Source organism: Crocodylus siamensis, chromosome 5, assembly GCF_052110815.1.
Source record: "Crocodylus siamensis isolate JL-2025a chromosome 5, ASM5211081v1, whole genome shotgun sequence".
NCBI classification, from domain to species: domain Eukaryota; kingdom Metazoa; phylum Chordata; order Crocodylia; family Crocodylidae; genus Crocodylus; species Crocodylus siamensis.
The window spans coordinates 1,752,298-1,770,118 of NC_143399.1; the positions used below are offsets into that span (position 1 = coordinate 1,752,298).

The 17,821-nt window shown below is 58.6% G+C and overlaps 1 protein-coding gene across 5 annotated transcripts in view; it reads left to right on the plus strand.

Annotated features, from left to right (window-relative positions):
- Window positions 1–17,821, plus strand: part of RNF220 (ring finger protein 220) — a 225,998-nt gene that overhangs the window by 136,952 nt on the left and 71,225 nt on the right. For all 5 annotated transcript variants that reach the window (XM_090048411.1, XM_090048412.1, XM_090048415.1 and 2 more), the window contains exon 4: window positions 12,169–12,214. In XM_090048411.1, coding sequence (XP_089904537.1) covers window positions 12,169–12,214 — 46 coding nt within the window. The remainder of the gene's footprint in view (window positions 1–12,168; window positions 12,215–17,821) is intronic.

Here is a 17,821-nt window from a genome sequence, read left to right on the forward strand (position 1 = left end):
CATTTCGCTCAAATGAGACTTGAATGCATGTAAAATGGAAAAGGATATTTAAGCTCTAACATTAGGCAGATGTCTTGCCAGAGGCCGATTGAATATATGAGATTTTGAAGTGCTTAACACGTTTTCGGTGCTCTCTCTTAGAATATGTCACCTGGCTTCCCCCCCCTTCCCCTCCCTTTTTTCCTTCCTTTTTTTTTTTATCCCCCTCTTTAAGTGAAGGGTATAAATTGAAACCAAACAAAACTACAAGCCTCAGCTGGAAGGGGATTAACTCTCTCGGCCCCAAACCCCTCAAGGCCATCTTCCGTAGAGAAATGAGCTCCCGACAGAGCTGACGCGTGAGGCAGCACCAGGCGGTTGCACTGGACCGGGATATGGGGAGACAACCGAGTCTCACGTGCCCTTTGCATGCCCTTGTCATGGTAGAGGTGTACAGCCCCTTGCACTGCAGTGCACCATCTCGGCATGACCCCGGCAGGAGGAATGAATGTAGTCGGAGGAATGAAGTGTAGGCTGAGCAGGGTTTTTTGCTAATGGACTTCCAGTCCTTGAGGGGCAGAGAGGATGGAGACGGGCTTTTCTCTGTGGCTGCAGGGGACAGGACTAGGAGCAGTGGTCTCCAGCTGCAGCTGGGGAAACTGAGGCTGGAGATGAGGGACCAACCCTGAAGGGGTCAAGCACTGAAACAGGCTGCCCAGGGAGGGCGTGGACTCGCTATCCCTGGAGGTTTCCAAATGCAGCTTGGACAGACTCACGGCTGGGATGGGTTAGTCATTGGTGACCCTGCCTTGAGCATCGAATCGCATGAGATGTGACCTCGTGAGGTCCCTTCCAGCCCTGCTTGCCTACGATCCCGTGCCAGCCCTGTGTGCCTCCCCATGCCCCTGCCCTGCTCAGTCCATGCAGGCTGGATCCCTTAGCTACCCAGGAGGCTGGGTGCTGCCTGGGGCGCGGGGAAGGAGCATCCCTCCGCTGAGGGCTTCCGGGTGCAGGGATTGCAAGCAGCCCCCAGGACCGGCCAGCGCTGTTCTTCTTCCCCAAGCAAAGTCGGTGCAGGTGCAAAGCAGTTTGGGCTGGATCTCAAGGAAAACTCCTGCACTGTTGGAGCAGGGAGGCCATGGGAGAGATGCTGGGGAAGTGGGGATGCTCTACACGATGGTTTGTCCGGGCTGGTTTGCACAGGGCTGATCCTGCCTCAGGCAGGGCTCGGACTGGATGTAACCCCGCAGCTCCTGCCAGCCCCGCGGCTTGGGGACATCTGTTTCTGATTCTAGGTGCTGCCCGTCGCATTACCTCCAGCCCAGGTGCATGCATGCCTTCACAAGCCCCTCTTCTTAGGCACCTGGCCGTTTGCCCTCCTTGCACCTTCTGCTAAAGGGGACGTGTCCACTGGACCATACTTCCACCCGCAGCCCGGGCTCCGGGGTCTCAGCATCCCTTTGCTGTCAGCCAGGAGCTGTGAAGTGCGCGGGCGAAGCGTGTGTGTCCTGCCCTGGTCACGGCAGGACCAGGCGGAAGATAACAGCCTTCTCCTGCAGGCCGTTGTTCGGTGGCCGGGGGCCGCCCGGTCGGGCCGCCGTGCCGGCGTCCCCGCGTTGCTCTGCGGCTTGGGAGCCGTGCGAAGGGCAGCGAGCGAGCGTGGCCGCGCGCCCGGGCCCCGCGGCGCTGGCCGGGCCCAGCACCCCCGCAGTCTGAGTCGTAATTACACGGAGTCTGGATGGGGCCTGGGGCATCCACCCCCACCTACCTACCCGCTCACCCATCCCCCCACCTGCCTAGCTACCTACCCACTCACCCACCCATCCGTCCCCCCGCCCCCTACCTACCTACCCACTCACCCACCCATCCGTCCCCCACCCCCTAACTACCTGCCCACTCGCCCATCCCCCCACCTGCCTAGCTGCCTACCCACTCACCCACCCATCTGTCCCCCCGCCCCCTAACTACCTGCCCATTCACTCACCCACACATCCCCCCACCTACCTACTTACCCACTCACCCAGCAGTCCATCCATCCATCCCCCACCTACCTACCTACCAACTCACCTAACCATCCACCCACCCACCCACCTACCTATCAACCCACCCATCTATCCATCCTTCCTTCCATCCATCCACCCACCCACCTACCTACCCACCTACCTGTCCGTCCATGCATCTATCTGTCTATCTGTCTATCTATCTACCTATCTATCTATCCATCCATCCATTTCTCCCCCCACACACACACCTCTTTTTGCCTGTAGACCTTTTGTGGTTGATGAGCTGCATGTCTCGTATTTGTAAGGCTGGATCTCACGTCTGCAAGGAGGCTACAAAGAAGCCCTGGCTAACATTTGGGGGTGGGCTGATCTGCTGGGCGGGGGGCTGGCCCGCGAGGCAGGCTGTCTGAAGTCGCTCCCTGGCTCTGCTACTGCCTGGCTAAGGGACCTTGGGCCAGTCGCTCCTGTCCCACCCATGGCACTGGTGCCTGTGGCTGGAAGCGCCGGAGTTCAGGAAGCGCCTCTTGCTGCCTGCTGTATCCCAGCATCCTTCTCTCTCTGGTGCCTCATCGTTGCAGCTTCGCGGGGAACAAGAACAAGAGCCAGTGCTGGTTGTGTCCCCTCAGGCTGTTGGAATAAACCCCTATTCCAAGACCCCTCCAGGGACGCCCAGGATGAAGGAATCGGAGAGAGATCTCCCCCAGCGACGAGGACAGGGCAGTCCCCAGCAGGTTCAGGGACAGATGTGGGGACAGATATAAAGCACAGGATCAGGGCAGGGACTGGTGACCCTCTCCTTCATCCTCTTGCCTTCCTCGGGGTCAGGCCCACCCCCAGCGTCCCTGGCAGAAGTTCACCTCCACGGAGCCAGCTCCCACAGCCGCCTTGCTTCCTGGCTTGTGTTTCGTGGCCCGTTGAGTAGCGTGTTTCTCCGATGGTCCAGCTGCAAGCCAAGCTGCTTTCCCTGCCTGTGGCCCGTGGCCTGCTGCCATCTGCACAGTCAACATGTCAAAGGAAGACGATGCCAGAGGGGCCTCTGGCTCCGTGCCAATATGGGGTCTGGCATATGACATACCCTGCCTGCCACAACTGTTAAACCCTGGTCGTGGCATGGACAACTCCGGTCAGGGGTTGGTGTGGCACCAGGGCCCCCGCTCTAGACAGTGTTGTGCTAGCCCAGACCAAGCCCTTGTCTGAGATGCCCATACCCAGCAGAAGAGAAGAGGGACGGAGGGATCACAGTCTTCAAATCCCCAAGAGCTATGACAGAGAGGATGGAGATGGGCTTTTCTCTGTGGCCACAAGGAACAGGACTACGAGCAACAGCCTCCAGATGGGGAAATTGAGGCTGGAGATGAGGAGGGACGGTCTGACTCTGAGCGCAGTCCAGCACGGGAACAGGCTGCCTAGGAGGTGGTAGACTTGCCATCCTTCCAAGAGCATGTTGGACAGACGCGTGTTTGAACAGGGCTAATCCTGCCTTGAGCAGGGGGCTGGGCTGGATGTGACCTGGTGAGGTCCCTTCCAGCCCTGCTTTCCTGTGGTCCTCAAGTGGCTTCGCTGCCAGCCACCAAAGAGACTCAGACCTAGCAGCTGCCCAGGCTAAGTCAAGTAGATTATCCCCAAATCTGTCCTGCTGTCCCGTGTTGTGTCTGGGACATGGCTGCAGCTGAGAGGTCCACCTGGGGACGCCAACTTGTTGGCCAAGCCGTAGGCACTGTCCCCAGGCAGCCAGTGCTGCGGCCAGGCCTGGCATCCAAATGAGAGCTGAGGCATTTAGGAATGGGCTTTTTTTGTTGACAAAGCTCCAGAAAATCTCTCCCCTTAAAACCCACGTGATAGCCGAGCACCGCTCCGGAGAGAGGGCAAAGCAGAGGGAGTGTCCGCGCTTCCCCACCTGCCCCCGTCTTCCAAACTTTTCCTTCTTCCCTTTCACTCCCTGCCCCTTTCTCTCTGTCTTCCTCTTTTTCTTCCCACCTGTTTTTCTTTTCCTCTTCCCTACCTCCCCCGTTCTCTGTGGCCCCCTCTCCCCCTCCCCTCCCCTCCCCCCAGCCCCGGTATCAAGGCGACATCTCCCAGCCAAGTACTTTTAATTTCCCCTGTAGCCCTTGCTGACACGGTGGATATGCACAGCAAGTTAAATTCCCGCCTGATCAATAAAACAGAAGCAGTGTGTCCGACCGGTCGATATTTTTTTATCTGTCTTCAGCCCAGTCCTGCTGATGACAGCCCCCCGCGCTACAGCAAAGACACTCAAGGGCATCGAGCTTTGGCAACACAGCTCTTTTTTTTTTTTTTTTATTTAAATGAAAAAAAAAATCCAGATGCCGGCAAAAAAAAAAAGTTCACGGAGTTTGGCCTTTGCTTAATAACGTTTTATGATTTATCTTAATTTTTAATTGAAAAAAATTTGCGAATTAATTGATTTCTGGGACTTGCCAATTAACATTGTAATTGGGTGCGTGATAAATTTCAAGGGAGCCTCATTTTTCTCCCTCTCCCTCTTGTCACCGTGGAGGGGACCCGCCGGGGCAGATGCTTCCCGTCCCCAGCGCGCCCCCCCCGGCGTGGCCAAGGTGCCGCCGGCCCCCTGCTCGGAGGAGGCGCAGGCAAGCTAATAAAGTCGTGTTATTAGAGTCTCGCCAGAGGTGACCCCTCGAGGCATAAATCCCTGCCGGGGAGAGCGAGGACAGGTACTATTAAGTGCCTTGCACTACCTTCTTCCAGGCAGCACTGGGTGCCCCCCCTGCACCCGCGGCCCCCTCCCTGCTGTGGCCCACACCTGATTGATCTCCGCCGAGGCCGGCTTGACAGCGGCCAAGTCCGCCGGAGCTTCCCCACCTCTCGGCGTGGATGTACCCGGGCCCGGGAGTTATGGGGGGTGAGGAGAGGAGCGGGGCCCTGTAGCTCCTAGTGGGACCCTCCTGGGGGCAAGGCAGGGCTGGTTGCGGGTGTCTCGGACCCTGCCAGCCCTGGCACGAGCCCGGCAGCGAGGGGAGGATGCCCCCGGCTGCTCCAGCTGCTTTCTCCCCTCGGGCCAGATTGGGAGCAGCAGGCCACGCACTTCTGCACCGGTCTCTCGACGCCCATCGTGAAGCCCAGGGAGGCTGTTTGCTTTCCTCCGTTGTACGGCCGCGCCCAGCTCTCCCATTGCAGAGGGGGTCTCGAGATGTGAGTCCCAGACTCTGTCCTGGGTCCGGATTCGAGCGCTGGCTCCAGCCCGTTGCGGGGGTCTGTGAGAAACCTGCCTTTGCAACCACCCGGCACTTTCCTCGGTTGCCAGGTGCTCCAGGGTTTAATTTAGGCTCCCCCGCAATGGAGCGGGAAGCCAGCCAGGATGCTTGGACATCCCAGGGAAGCCAAAGCAGGACAAGGCCACGTGCGTGGTGCTGGAAAAGCCAGGAGCAGGAGAGGAGGGGGTGGAGGCAGGCAGGGCTGAGAGCATGGGCGTGCAATTAAATCACACGGTGTTACACATCCGTGCAGCGCCTTCCACCTCCCAGGGGCTTTGCCAGCTGGCTTGAAGAGTGTACAGGCTTTGCTTCATCCACCACTGAAACGCAGCCAGCTCTGGGGTGGAACGCAGCAGAGAGCCCGTGAAGGGCCACGGGGAACCTCCATGCGTGATGTCTCTGTTTCACGGGAAGACTGGCCCCCCGAGTCCTGGCCCTCGCTGATGGGGGGTTACATCAGTCAGGGCACAGCGAGGCAGAGGGAAGGCAGGGAAATGCAGCCCCATTGCAGAGGCACCATTCCTCCCCTCCCTAGCAGATGCTGGGCCCCCAGACCCGGTTTTGGCCCTGCTGAAAGCCCATGCGAGTTTGATGTTGGAAGCATCGGGTGCTGCAGGTTCGAGGGCCTTGTGGTGAGGGCATGAGGCTGGCTCAAAGCCAGGCCCTGCCACTGACTCCCTGTGCGTCACCTTGGGTGTGTCCCTTTATGCCCTGTGTGTACTGCAGGGATCACGCTCTCCGTTCGGGACCTGGAAGCCCTCGGTCCTGTGGCGGTGGGGGCTGACAGCCTGCTCATGGGTGCAGCGGGGTGCAAATCCCAGGGATGCCCAGAGACACCGGAGCTGGGGAAGGACCCTTGGAGCCGTTTCTCTCCCTCAGCGCCCAGAGCCTGTTTCTGAGTCAGCGCCAGCAGCTGGTGCCGTACGGACTGTGCTTTCCCCGCAACTCCCCAGCTCGGGATCAGGCCTGTCCAGACCAGCCCAGACAAACGCCAGGTCCAACCTCTGAGCCACATGACGCAGTCGCCCCTAACACAGCCCCAGGTATCACCCCTGCCCCCGGGATACAGGGGGGCTGCAGCTGCTGCCAGGGGGTCATGGACGCTCCAGAGACCCCAGGCCGAGGCCGTGCCCCCGCTGCAGAGGAAGTCTGCAGTCCCAACCAGTCTGAGCAGGGGGATATCTCAAGGGGGACATGCCCAGAAGCAAGGCTTGTGCCAACAGGCATGAAGCTGCAGCAGGGGGGGCGGGGGGTCTCTCCCTCTACTTTGCAGCAGCAGCATTGCTCCTGGGGGTAGCAGGGAGATGCATGGGCCAAGCTTGCAAAGATGCTGGGTGCAGACAAGTGCAAAGGCCCTGCCAAGTGCCTGCATCAGTGCCCAGCAGAAAGGACACGTTGACAAGGTCCAGAGAAGGGCCACACAAATGACCCAGGGCCAGGAGAGACTAAAAAGGCCAGGAGTCTTGCGTTTGGAGAGGACGCAGCTGAGGAGGGATATGATTGAGGCTATAACATCAGGAAGGGTGCAGACAAGTGCTAGAACGAAGGGAAACGATAGGAGACGGGTATAAGAGCAAGGACTTTTTAGAGCAATGTGTGGTGAACAGGTGGAACTCATTGCCCCAGGAGGTGAAGGCAGAACCAGGTTCAAAAAGGGACTGGATAAGTTTGTGGGTGATGGATCTAGGAATGGCTGTGGGAGATGTTTCCTCTACCCCGATGCTGTTGGATAATGAACAGGGAGAGGGACCCAGTTCAGCACCCTCCCTCCACAGCCCCCAGCCCTGCCATGGTCGGGGACAGGACACAGCTGGATGGCCCATTGCTCCGGCCCCGTCTGGCCCTGCTGAGAGCCTGGGAGATGCTTGCTACAGCTGAGCTCAGGGGTCTTTTGCAAATCTGGCGCATCCTGCCAGGTCAGGGGGAGCTTCCAGAGATGCGACGGTGAAAAGCATCCCCTCAGTTCCTCCTCTGGGGGCAAGTGACACCTCCCTCCGCTCACCTGCCCAGACACCAGCGGCCCTCGCTCCCCTCTTCCCAGGCCAGCTTCCCTCTTGTGCAGGGGCAGTGTCTCCTCCAGGGTCTCACCCGTCTCCCCTCCAGGTCTCCCCACCCGGGTGCTGCAGCGGCCAGGCATTAAATCATATCATCACAGACAATGAGGGTGGGAAGGGACCTCAGGAGGTCACGTCTAATCCATCCCCCAACTGCATCATCCCAGCCAAGGCTTTGTCTGCCGGGGCCTTAAACACCTCCAAGGATGGAGAGTCCACCGCCTCTCTGGGTAACCTCTTCCAGTGCTTCTTACCCTCCTGGTATAGTCGGAGAAACAAGCACCTTTCCCTGGAAGTGTTTCAAGGAGGCGTACCCATCGTGGCTGGCTCCAGGCAGCATCTTTTGTGGGGTGGGCACGGGGGACCAAGCCCTGCGAAGGCCTGCCGCTGCAGCGTGGTCGGTCGCCAGCCATTGCAAGCATCTCCCAGGCTCTCAAGCGTGCTCTCGCTGAGGATGAGCACAAGCCTCCAAACTGCTCAGGTTCAAGAAACATGGGGCTTGGCCGTGGCCAGGGTTTTGTGGTTGGGCACACATTAGGGATCCCCTCGGACGCACAGTCCTCACCGTGCTGCTTGGAAACCGCCTCGGGAAGGCTGCACGGTCTAGGACCGTGATTCTCAACCGGGGTCCCGCAGCACCCCAGGGGGGCCTTGAGGTCCTTTCAAGGGTGCCAGGCAATGCTAGCACTGGCAGGCGTGCAAACTCACAGGAGAAACCCAGGGGTTGCAAACAGGAATCCGTAGCGTTAAAGCCATCCTGCCCTGCGGTGGGCGGGCCCCGTTCTTGTGCGCGATGGCAGAAAGCCGCTCTTCCACCGCAAAGTCAAAGCTAAGAGCTGGCATTTTCCCAGGGGTGCCCGAGTCTTTTGGGGGTGTCCAGAGTGTATCCAGGGGTCCCCCATGTCTAAAACGCCGAGAACTGCCCGTCTGGGGCAGGCGCCGGGGCTGAAACGCATCAGCCAAAGCCGCATTTCCCGCTGCGTGTGCAGCCGCTGGCTCCGTGCGAACCAGAGCTCTTTGTGGAGAGTCGTCCGCGCTGTTTCCCCTGCATAATCAGCTCATTTGTTTCTGCCTGGTAGAAGAGACCTAATAAACACGAGCCTGGCTCATCAGCAGAGCTGGCAGCCGAGGTCTGCTCTTGCACGAAGCCAGGTCCCTGCGCCCGGGAGCAGCGGGGTGCAGCATTCGCAGCCGTGGCCCCCGAGCTAGCAGCACTGACAGGCGGGCGCGGAGAGGCAGCGCTCAGCACCTCCGTGGAGGACCTTCGCTTTTGGTGCCAACGTCTCGACTCCGTGGAGCACCTCTGAAACCAGGCCGCTTTCATGCAGTTTGGGGCACCCTGGTCTGACCCTTCCCATCCTCGGCGCTCTGCTCCTGCGTGGTCTCAAACCAGCTGCAGCCCGACAGTGGCCCTAGGACCCCAGAGCTCACGCACACATCCTGCCTGGCCCTGAGAGCTGGGCTTTGCTGCTTTCCTCTCCGGGAGCACTATCGAGGCAGCAGGAGGTATCAAGAGCCTTAGATGAGCCCCGTCCTAAAAGCACCGACTTTGGGATCGGCTCAGTGCCAAAGACGCACGTGCGAGGGCTGCTAATAGCAGAGGCGGTTGGGGGCCGAGGCCTGCGGGCAACGGAGAACCTGGTGCGGGGAGGGGTTTGCTGCCCCTTCAAACGTACAACGCACCCCTCCCGGGCCTGGCCGTCCCCCGGGGCCCTCGGAGCAGCCGCCCAGGAGCCCTCAGGTGCCTGCGAACCACCAGCCGGGGCAGCAGCATCCGCGCCCCATGCTCAGGGTTTCTCCTCTTTCTCCCAGGTTTGCTGCAAGGAAATGTTCCTCTTAGCAGGCGACGTGAAATCATAATGACAGGGGATATAAATCAGAGCCGCGCCGGCAAGGGGCCCCGGCCGCACTCAGTTGTCGCCCGCTCGGCCCCACCGGCCGTAATAGGGGCGATGCCGTCTCGGGGCAGGTGCCCGGGGGGAGCGTAACTCAGGGCCGGTGGCTGCTGAGACAAGGACGTTGCCTCCTGTCACCTGCCAGACGAGTTGAATCCCCGAACGCGGGTGAACACCGGGCACATGCGTGTGTCCAGCCCGGCGGGGACCCCCTCTTTGCCCTGCATCTCTCCCTCGCCCCTTTTTCTTTTCCGCCTAGAAAGGAAGAGCAGTTGTTTGCTTGTAATGAACTAGATAAACAAGTCCCCAAATAGATTAAAACGCACTGTAACTTATAAAAGCGGGTAGTAATTATATTTTATTAGCTAGCAAAACACCATTTTTTTATTTCGAAGGATAATTCCATGTAAATCACCTTAATTAGAAGTGTCAGGCGAGCCTGTGAATATCCTACTTAGTAACTAATTTCCTATGTACAGGTTATAATTTAAAACACATGGATCACTCGCCGAGTGGAAATATGCTAGCCATGAAATAATGTGGGGAGTGTCGGGGTTATTACTATGTAAATGTGTAATCATCTCCGAGCACAGCAGACTGGCTTGGTGATTAAAGAGATCTCCGAGGTCTCCAAAGATTGTGCTCCCTGCCAGGGCCTAGAGCGAAAAACTTTAAAAGGCGCCGAAAAGTGTTTGAACTTTAAAGGTCTCCGTTTCCCGTTTACCATTTCCAATTTGTCTGCAGCGTTTATGGAACGGCAGGTTTCTCTTTGCTGACGGCCGCGAGCCCTTTCTCCGATCTCGCTATTTCGAGGAAGGGTGAATTAGCCCTCGGGGTCCAGGATCCTGTCTCGAGCAGGGACCAGCACCAGAGGAAGGCGTGAGAAGTCGTGTGTGCGGGAACCTGCTCCCAGGGGCACTTTCTTCCTCGCCCGCAGTTGCACACTGGGAAGCAAGGCTTCCTTCCCAAATCCCCCCGCGTTAAAAATATCTGCTATTAATGGGACTAATAGAATGGCCCTAAATTTAGCTGGGAAAGAAGGGGGCGGCTCTAAAAAAAGATCCCCCTAAATTAAAGGCAATAGAAACTTTTCCAGGAAATTTCAGCCAAAAGCCGGGGGACGTTTATCTCTGCGGCGGGACCTTGGCCTTTGCACCGACTGTGTGAAAGGGCCCCGAAGGGGAAGGCAGCTCCGGGGCCAAAGGCTGAGGAGCGGAGGAGGAATGGTAATGCAGGGCTCGCTGTCGAGTACAAGAAAGGTTTTAATTTCTGTCTGGGAGAGCAAGAAGTTGCTTCCCCCTCGCCGTGCCGGAGTGATTTAAAAGGAAAGGCAGGATTCAGGCCCCAGCAGTGCCAATATTTAGTTGGTCTAATAAAAGATACAACATTTACCCAAAGAGTTGTGTCTGCCAGGAGTGCCAGCGTCCCCGAGCTGCCGGGCTGGCTCTGACCCATGCGAGGCCACCGTGGCTCCGCAGAAGGACAAGCCAGGGTGGGGAGGCCTGTGCCCCAAATATCAGCCCCGGGGCAGCTCCGAGGCCGGCTTTGCTGGGCCCAGGCGGGAAGGGCGCCGGCTCCTGTGTCGTGGAGGTCCGGACCACCTGCGGCTCTCCTGCCACCCCCCGACAGTGCCCCGGGCTGGGCACGATTGCAGATCCTGCTGCACCAGACACGCTGCCCCCATTGCTCCCCCCGGGCAAGCTCACGACTGGGGCCAGCAGCACCCGCACCCCGAACCCGGTGCACTCAGGCAACCTGGCAAAGCCAGCTGTCGGGGTGGGGGGAAACCCCGGGGGAAGACTGCTCCTCTCCTGCACCCCTTATGGCCTGGTCACGCCGGATAATTCCTCCTAACACCCCGTGCAAGGCCCAGGGCAGGGCGGGGGCAGCCCCAGGAGAGGCCACCTTCCCTCCATCCCTTCTCATTTCATAACACCCAGCCATCTGCCAAATCAAGGCAGATTAGAACCAGCCAAATTCAATTTCTGCCCGCCGCCGCGGCAGCACGGCATCTGGGGCCGGCGCGTCCCCAGCAAAGCGAACATGACAGGCACATTGCTTTTTTGTCACATCGAGTACCGCGTCGATCTTCTAAAAGTCTCATAAAAATTTATTGATGCCTCCCCTCCCGCGGCGGGCGAGGTGGACCGGGGGGCCGGGCGTGCGGGCCGGGTGCGTGCACGTGTGTATATTAATGTTCCTGAAGTCGATCTGATTTGATATGTCTTGTTCTATTGTCAGCATCTGTTTAGCGAAGCTTTTTAATACTTTCTGGCTGCTGATCACTCATCCTTAGCCCAGGATGCAGGCTTGCATACAGATTTTGTTATTAAACACGATTCCAGCCCCCCCGAGCCCCCCGCTCACCTCCCCCTCCACCCACCCATCCATCATCTCCCCCGAGCCGCGGCGTGGCAGGAGCCAACCACGAGGTACTTACCCGCGCAGACACCGGGCTGGCAACATATTTCAAGCGCCTGGTTGCCGGCTGCAGGTGCTCCGCGCCGACAAATCGAATCAGGGGGAAATAATTTATTTCCTAATGCTGTTTGCGGCGTGTTCGCGGCAGAATTTACATGAGAGAGATTACTTTAATAAGCCAAACACCGCCGCCCGGGCCCGATCGCCGCCACCGCCACGGTGCGGGGACGAGTAATTGTTCGGGGGCTCACCTGTCTGCAGGGGGGAGCGGGATTAAATCCGCGGCCGTTCCCGCAGGGAAGAGCTGGGTGAGCCCCTCCTTCCCCGCGCTGGGGAGTAGGGAGAGGGGATCCACGTGTCCTCTCACCAGCACTTGCCTTCATCTCCTTGTGTTTAGGGGGTTACCCCACTCTGCTCCCCCCTGCCCCTCGGGCCTCATCCTGGGCTAGCTCCGCTCTTGGGGTGTGGGTGTCTGACCCCCTGTGCGTGCAGGAGAGCCTGGTTATCATGCCCCCCCCCAGGGTATTGTGCCTGTAGGATGCTGTTGCTTGCAAGCTAACCCTCGCCTTTTCTCTCTTGGCAGCAAGAACTCCATCCTGAAGGAGGCCATGGCATCGGGCACTCCCAAGGTAAGTCCCCGCTCCCCGCTGACGGTCCCAGGCCTCTCCTGGGTGCGCTGGGCTAATTTCGCGCTTTGTCTGTGGTGTGGCGCGGGCTGGCTCCAAGCAGCCTGCAGCCAAAGGACGGGGAGGCCACCACAGCTCCAGATTGCAGCTAACGAGAGCGGCTCCAACACACAGAGCTCACGCCATCAACCCGGGCGTGAGAGTGGCGAGAGCCAGAGCCAAACGCCAGCTGGGGAGAGACGGGCGAGCAGCGTTGTGGGAGAAGAGAGAGCTGCCGACCCATGCCGAGAGCTGTGCTACATCTCCGGCAGATGCCCTCCTGCATCGCCCACCTGCCCCACCAGCTCTGGGGCTGGGACCTGTTGCTCTCATGCTAAGAGTTTGCATGGACGTAACCCTGGGGTGATTGGGGCCAGACAAATGGATGGAGAGACAAAGAAATGGGAGGTGGTCACTGATCATGGTGCGCCCATTTCACAGGTTAGAGCAATGAGGCAAAGAGAAGTGGCTTCCCCAGGGTTGCACTGACACTAAGGTGCTCATTAGCACAGACACCCAGCTCCCCTCGTTTCCCACAGGCAAAGCCTCAGCACCTAGCTCGCCAGCCTCAAAGGAGCACATGCACATACACACTGCCTGCGGGGCTGGTGTCACCCCTTGTCACTTCCCAGGTCCTCCGGCTGCTTTTCAGATCTTCCAGGGTAGAGCAATGGCAGGAGCATGTAGGACAGTGATCTCACTGCACTGTATCAGGGTAGAGCAGTGGCAGTAGCACTTAGGACAATAATAGCACTGCATTGCATCAGGGTAGAGCAATGGCAATAGCATGCAGGATGGCGACAGCACTGCACAGCATTAGGGTAGAGCAATGGCAGCATGTAGGACAGTAATGGCACTGCATTGCATCAAGGTAGAGCGATGGCACCAGCACGTAGGAAGGTGATAGCACTGCGCTGCATCAGGGTAGAGCGATGGCAGCAGCACGTAGGGCGCGATAGCGCTGCGCTGCCTCAGGATTGCCGGCCGAGGCTCCAGCCCCGCATCACCATGCACGTTTCCACCGTGGGAACTGATCCTCAGGGAGGGAACGGGGCTTCCCCAAAGCCCAGGGCACCTGGCCCACCCCCATTGTGGAAGTGGAGCTCTGCCAGCTTGCAGGTTTGAACCCCCTGCCTGGCATCGCTCCAGTTAGGCCGGCCCTGATACCTGAAGAAGAGCCAGTGGAGGGAGAAGCCGGGGTCTTGGAGGCTGCTGCCTGTCGCACAAAGGAGCGAGGAAGGGCACGGGCAGGGTGGAGGTCCTGTGGCCGGCAAGCTCCCCTCTCCCCGCTCGTCAGGGCTGGATGCCGGTGACTCCGCAGTGCCGAGCGTGGAGCCGGCTCGTGGGGCAGATCAGCTCTTTGGGGGCAAAGACCCCCAGTCGCTGACAGATGCCGGATAAAGAGGCAGGGCGCGTCTCCCGGGAGGGCCGAGCTTTTGAAATGAGAATCTCCCTTGCGTGGAGCACGGGGATTAAACCAGGCTGGAGAGTCGTTCAGTGGAAACGAGACCGGTCGCCGTGCCTACCCCTCCCCTTTGCCCAGCACGTCTGGGCTAAGGATGTTAACTTCAAGGAGCTGGAGGGTGGGGATAGGAAGGGGGAGCTGGAAATGTCTCCTGCCCCACTCAGGAAAGCCTCTCAGCCTCTGACGATTCAGGATTTCTTAGTGGCTTTTGCTTGGGGACGAGCCTAGCGTGGTATGGAGAGGTGCCGCGCTCCAGGTATTCAGGGCCCCTGGAGCAGAGCCAGTGGGGACAGGGGATGCACCGTGCCCCTTCCTCTTGTCCAAGATGGAGTATGAGGCCGCCAGGTCCGGTCCAGCCACGAGCAGCATGATCGGACCGCGGCCCTCACTAGGCCTGGGACGTGCCTGTGGTCAGGGATGTCCCAGTCCGGTGACACCAAGAGGCAGGACCCATTTGCTGTCAACCTGACTCCGTTGGCAGCAGCCCGATGGTCACGGCCACGTGTCCCACCTGTGCCCTGGGTCTGGAGGCCTCCAAATAACCCCGGGAGTCAGCGGTGCTCCCCTGTGCTGCAGCTGCCAGAGCAAGAATGGCGTATCCGTACCGGTGGGGATTGGCATTGCGGCTCCAGCCTCTCTCTGCACCCGGGCAGCGTGGCATAGCGAGCCCAGGTGCTGGCAGAGACGATGGTGCTGGAGGTCTCCCCACAGCTCTCCCTGCAGCCGGGAGGCACGTCCCGGGGATCTGGGGCTTTGGTGCATGCTCTGATGTGGCCCCATCTGTGGTTTTTGTGATGTCCTGAGACGGAAGGGCTGGACGAGGGGCGCCTGGGAGAGGAAAGGGGGGACGGCGGGGGCCACAGATTCATCTGAAGGGGTGGAGACAGCCCTTGCTGTTCCCAGGCTGGGGACAGCTGAGTCACAGAGCCGCGGGGCTGGCAGGGTCACATCCTGCTTGAGGCAGGATCAGCCCTGTCCAAACCAGCCCAGGCAAACCCCGTGTCCGACCTCGGAGCAACACAACTCAGTCACCCCTGAGACAACACACACCTAACCCCCTAACCTAGCACAGGGCAAGCGGGGGGGCTGCAGCCGCCGGCATGCTGCTTCAATTAAATGTTGTCGATATTTGCTCAAGAAACTCCATGTGGCCATGCCCCTGTTGTAAAGGAAAGCAAAACCCACCCCAGTCCAGACCAGTCTGAGCAGGGGGGAAGCATTTAGCATCTCTCTAGTCATCGAAGCGGAGACGCGTGGAGCCAGATGGAGAGTGCACCCATCCCAGCCCTGCTCGTGGCAGCATCAGCGCAGCACCGCAGAGCCCAGGGAGCCGTCGGCCTGTGGAGGCTGGGCACGAGCGGCACAAGGGAGGGATGAGACTGCGTGAAGAGTGGGGCATGGGGCAGCAGCAGGGGAAGGCTTCTCCCCCCGCCCTGCAGGGACCCCGACTTGCAGCTTGTCTGCCCGGCTCAGCCGCACCAGGGCCTTGCTCACACAGCCTCTGCTGAAGCAAGCACCAGGCCAGGATAGCTTGTGCTAGATGCACATCTACTTTGGGCAGTCTATAAGGTGCACATCTACCCTAGTGTTTCATAGAATCGCAGAAGTGGGGTCAAGGGACCTCGTAGATCTTCAAGTCCGACCCCCCGCCTGGGCAGGAGAAAAACTGGGCTCAAATGATCCCAGCGAGGTAGGCATGAAGCCTCCTCTTAAAGACCCCCAGGGTTTGGGTCTGTCCTGACTTGGCAGAGGGTGCCAATAGGCAGGCGGCCAGCGTACAGCATGCAGCCCTCTGGCTGGGCTGGGATCAGGGCCGCGGTGCTACCTCCCTGTTATTTTACAGCAGCGTGGAGCAGTTTGAGGAAGAATTACTGCACCCGGCGGGGAATCTGACCACTAAAGCCCTCCAAGGAGAAAGAGCTTTGAAGGCAGGCGAGGCTGAGAGCTGTAGACCTTGACAAGATCCCTGCGCCATCACGGCCAGTTAACTCCTCGGGGCCATTGTACGGTGGTCGGAGCAGGGGGCTGGGAGTCAGGACTCCTGGGTTCTTAGTCCAAGCACTGCTGTGCCCCAGGCTCAGTGGGTGGCCTTGGGAGAGTCACTTAATAAGTCTGAGCCTCATCGTCCCTCTATGCACAACTGAGCTATGGAGACAGATTTCCCGCTCCGTCTTCTCCCAGGAGACACAGAGGCTTTCAGGGACCAGACTACCACAGGGCATATCAGCCAAGGCTGTCAATGCCCAGTCATCTGGCATTGGCCTGGGAGAGAAGGACAGGCTCGGTGTGCAGCTCCGACCCCCGGCGTCTGCAGGAACAGGGGGATGTGTCTTCATGGCCATGAGACACCCACACCTTGACTGGACACCAGCAGGAGCAGCTTTGGACACCTGGCAAAGTTTCCACGAGGGTAGCGGGACCATCCCGGTATCAGGGAACTGCAAGCAATAGCATAAAAGCTGGCTGGGGGGACCGAGCCGCGGCACGGTATCACACGTGGCTTTCAGGTTACAGTTCTCAAGTGATAACAGCTATTAGCAACACTCTGACTGCTTCCCCGCGGCGGAGGGGAGGGCGGGCGGCAGCCAGCATGTCAAGCCATCACCTCCATGCTAAGTGATAAGTACCTATTTAGACGGCAGAGTTAAAGCCCAACGCATCAGGCAGGAAACACTTTGTGCCAAAATAAGGAAAAAATAAAAACCCAGGCCATAGAGAGGTATAAAACGCGGGGCGAGGGTATTTGTTCTGCTGACAGCAGCTGTGATGGATTGTTTAAGAAAAATAGACTCCCTGTGTTTTTCCGGGGCTATCAGAAAGCAAGAGTCCAGCACTTAATAGTCTCAAATGACTGGCCTTGAAAGGCAGCGAATGGCAGCGACAGCCGTGAGCCTCTTTCCTGCGATGACACCTGACCTGCCGATGGGAGATGGAGAAGGCGGTTAGGATGGGGGGCGGGGAGCCGTTTCCAGCCATTTCTGGCTGCACCCGGGATGGACACCTTCCCCCCCACCCCACTGGCGTGCTCAATCGTGTGCACACGTAAGGTTTAGGGAGCTGCATGTGTACCCCACCAATGCACTGTTTGTACGTGGGCGTGCAGGCCAGCAGAAATACACTACTCCCACAGATACACCTGGTTGTGCTTTTTTAGTCCTATAAACATACCCAGCACACTCTCACCCCCGTGAGGCATGGCGGTGCATGGCCGGGACACCCGTGCCATGCTGGTTCTTGGCTTTCTGTAGGAGCCATTTGCAGCCAGCGCAAAGTAGAGCCCCCTCGGGCTGCTCGAACTGACCCGCTGAGCTCCAGGTACCATTACCATGAGCTGAGCAGTTCAAGGGACAGAGGTTTAATTTATTCAAAACCTGCCTATTGTTTTTAATTCATAAAAATCCTAGAGAAGTGGGGCTAGCAGGGAGCTCCAGAGATTACATCAAGTCCAAGCCCTTCCTGAGGCAGGATCAGCCCTGTCCAAGCCGTCTCAGACAAATCCAACATTTAGGGCTCTTGTACATGTAACTAAATGTGTCCTTTCTTGTGGTTCAGCAGCGTTACTGTTTGCACGTGCGGGTTTTCCTGACATTTTAAAAGACTTTATGGCATTGTAAAGTAAAACTCATCCAGAAGTAATTTAGTTTGGCTTACCACAAATTAAAATTTCACGTCCATGGTCATGCAAACAGACGTGCAGTTGCCGTGCATGAAAGGGCAAAAATCGTGGCACGTACATGAGTTCTAACTGAACTGGATTTGCTGCAGGATGGTCCATTGCTGCCCCAGAGCCCTGCAGTGGCAGGGTCCCCAGGGCCGGAGATCCAGTGAAATGCACCTCTGGGTGATGGGTGAGCACAAGGCCTGGGCATCACACACGGTTAACTGGGATCCGTGCCTCTGCAGGGGCTGTCTGCCCAGGGATTGCTTGTACTGTGTACATACAGGCACACACACACAGCACGCACACAGCATCACCCTCACGTGCTCCTAGCTCATCCTGCTCCTGCAGAGGCTCCTGGGAGATAACCTCCCTCCGACTCCAGCAGAAGAAGCAGTGATGGACAAAGCATAGGGCGGGGGGGTCAGAAGAAAGTAAAAGATCCCTA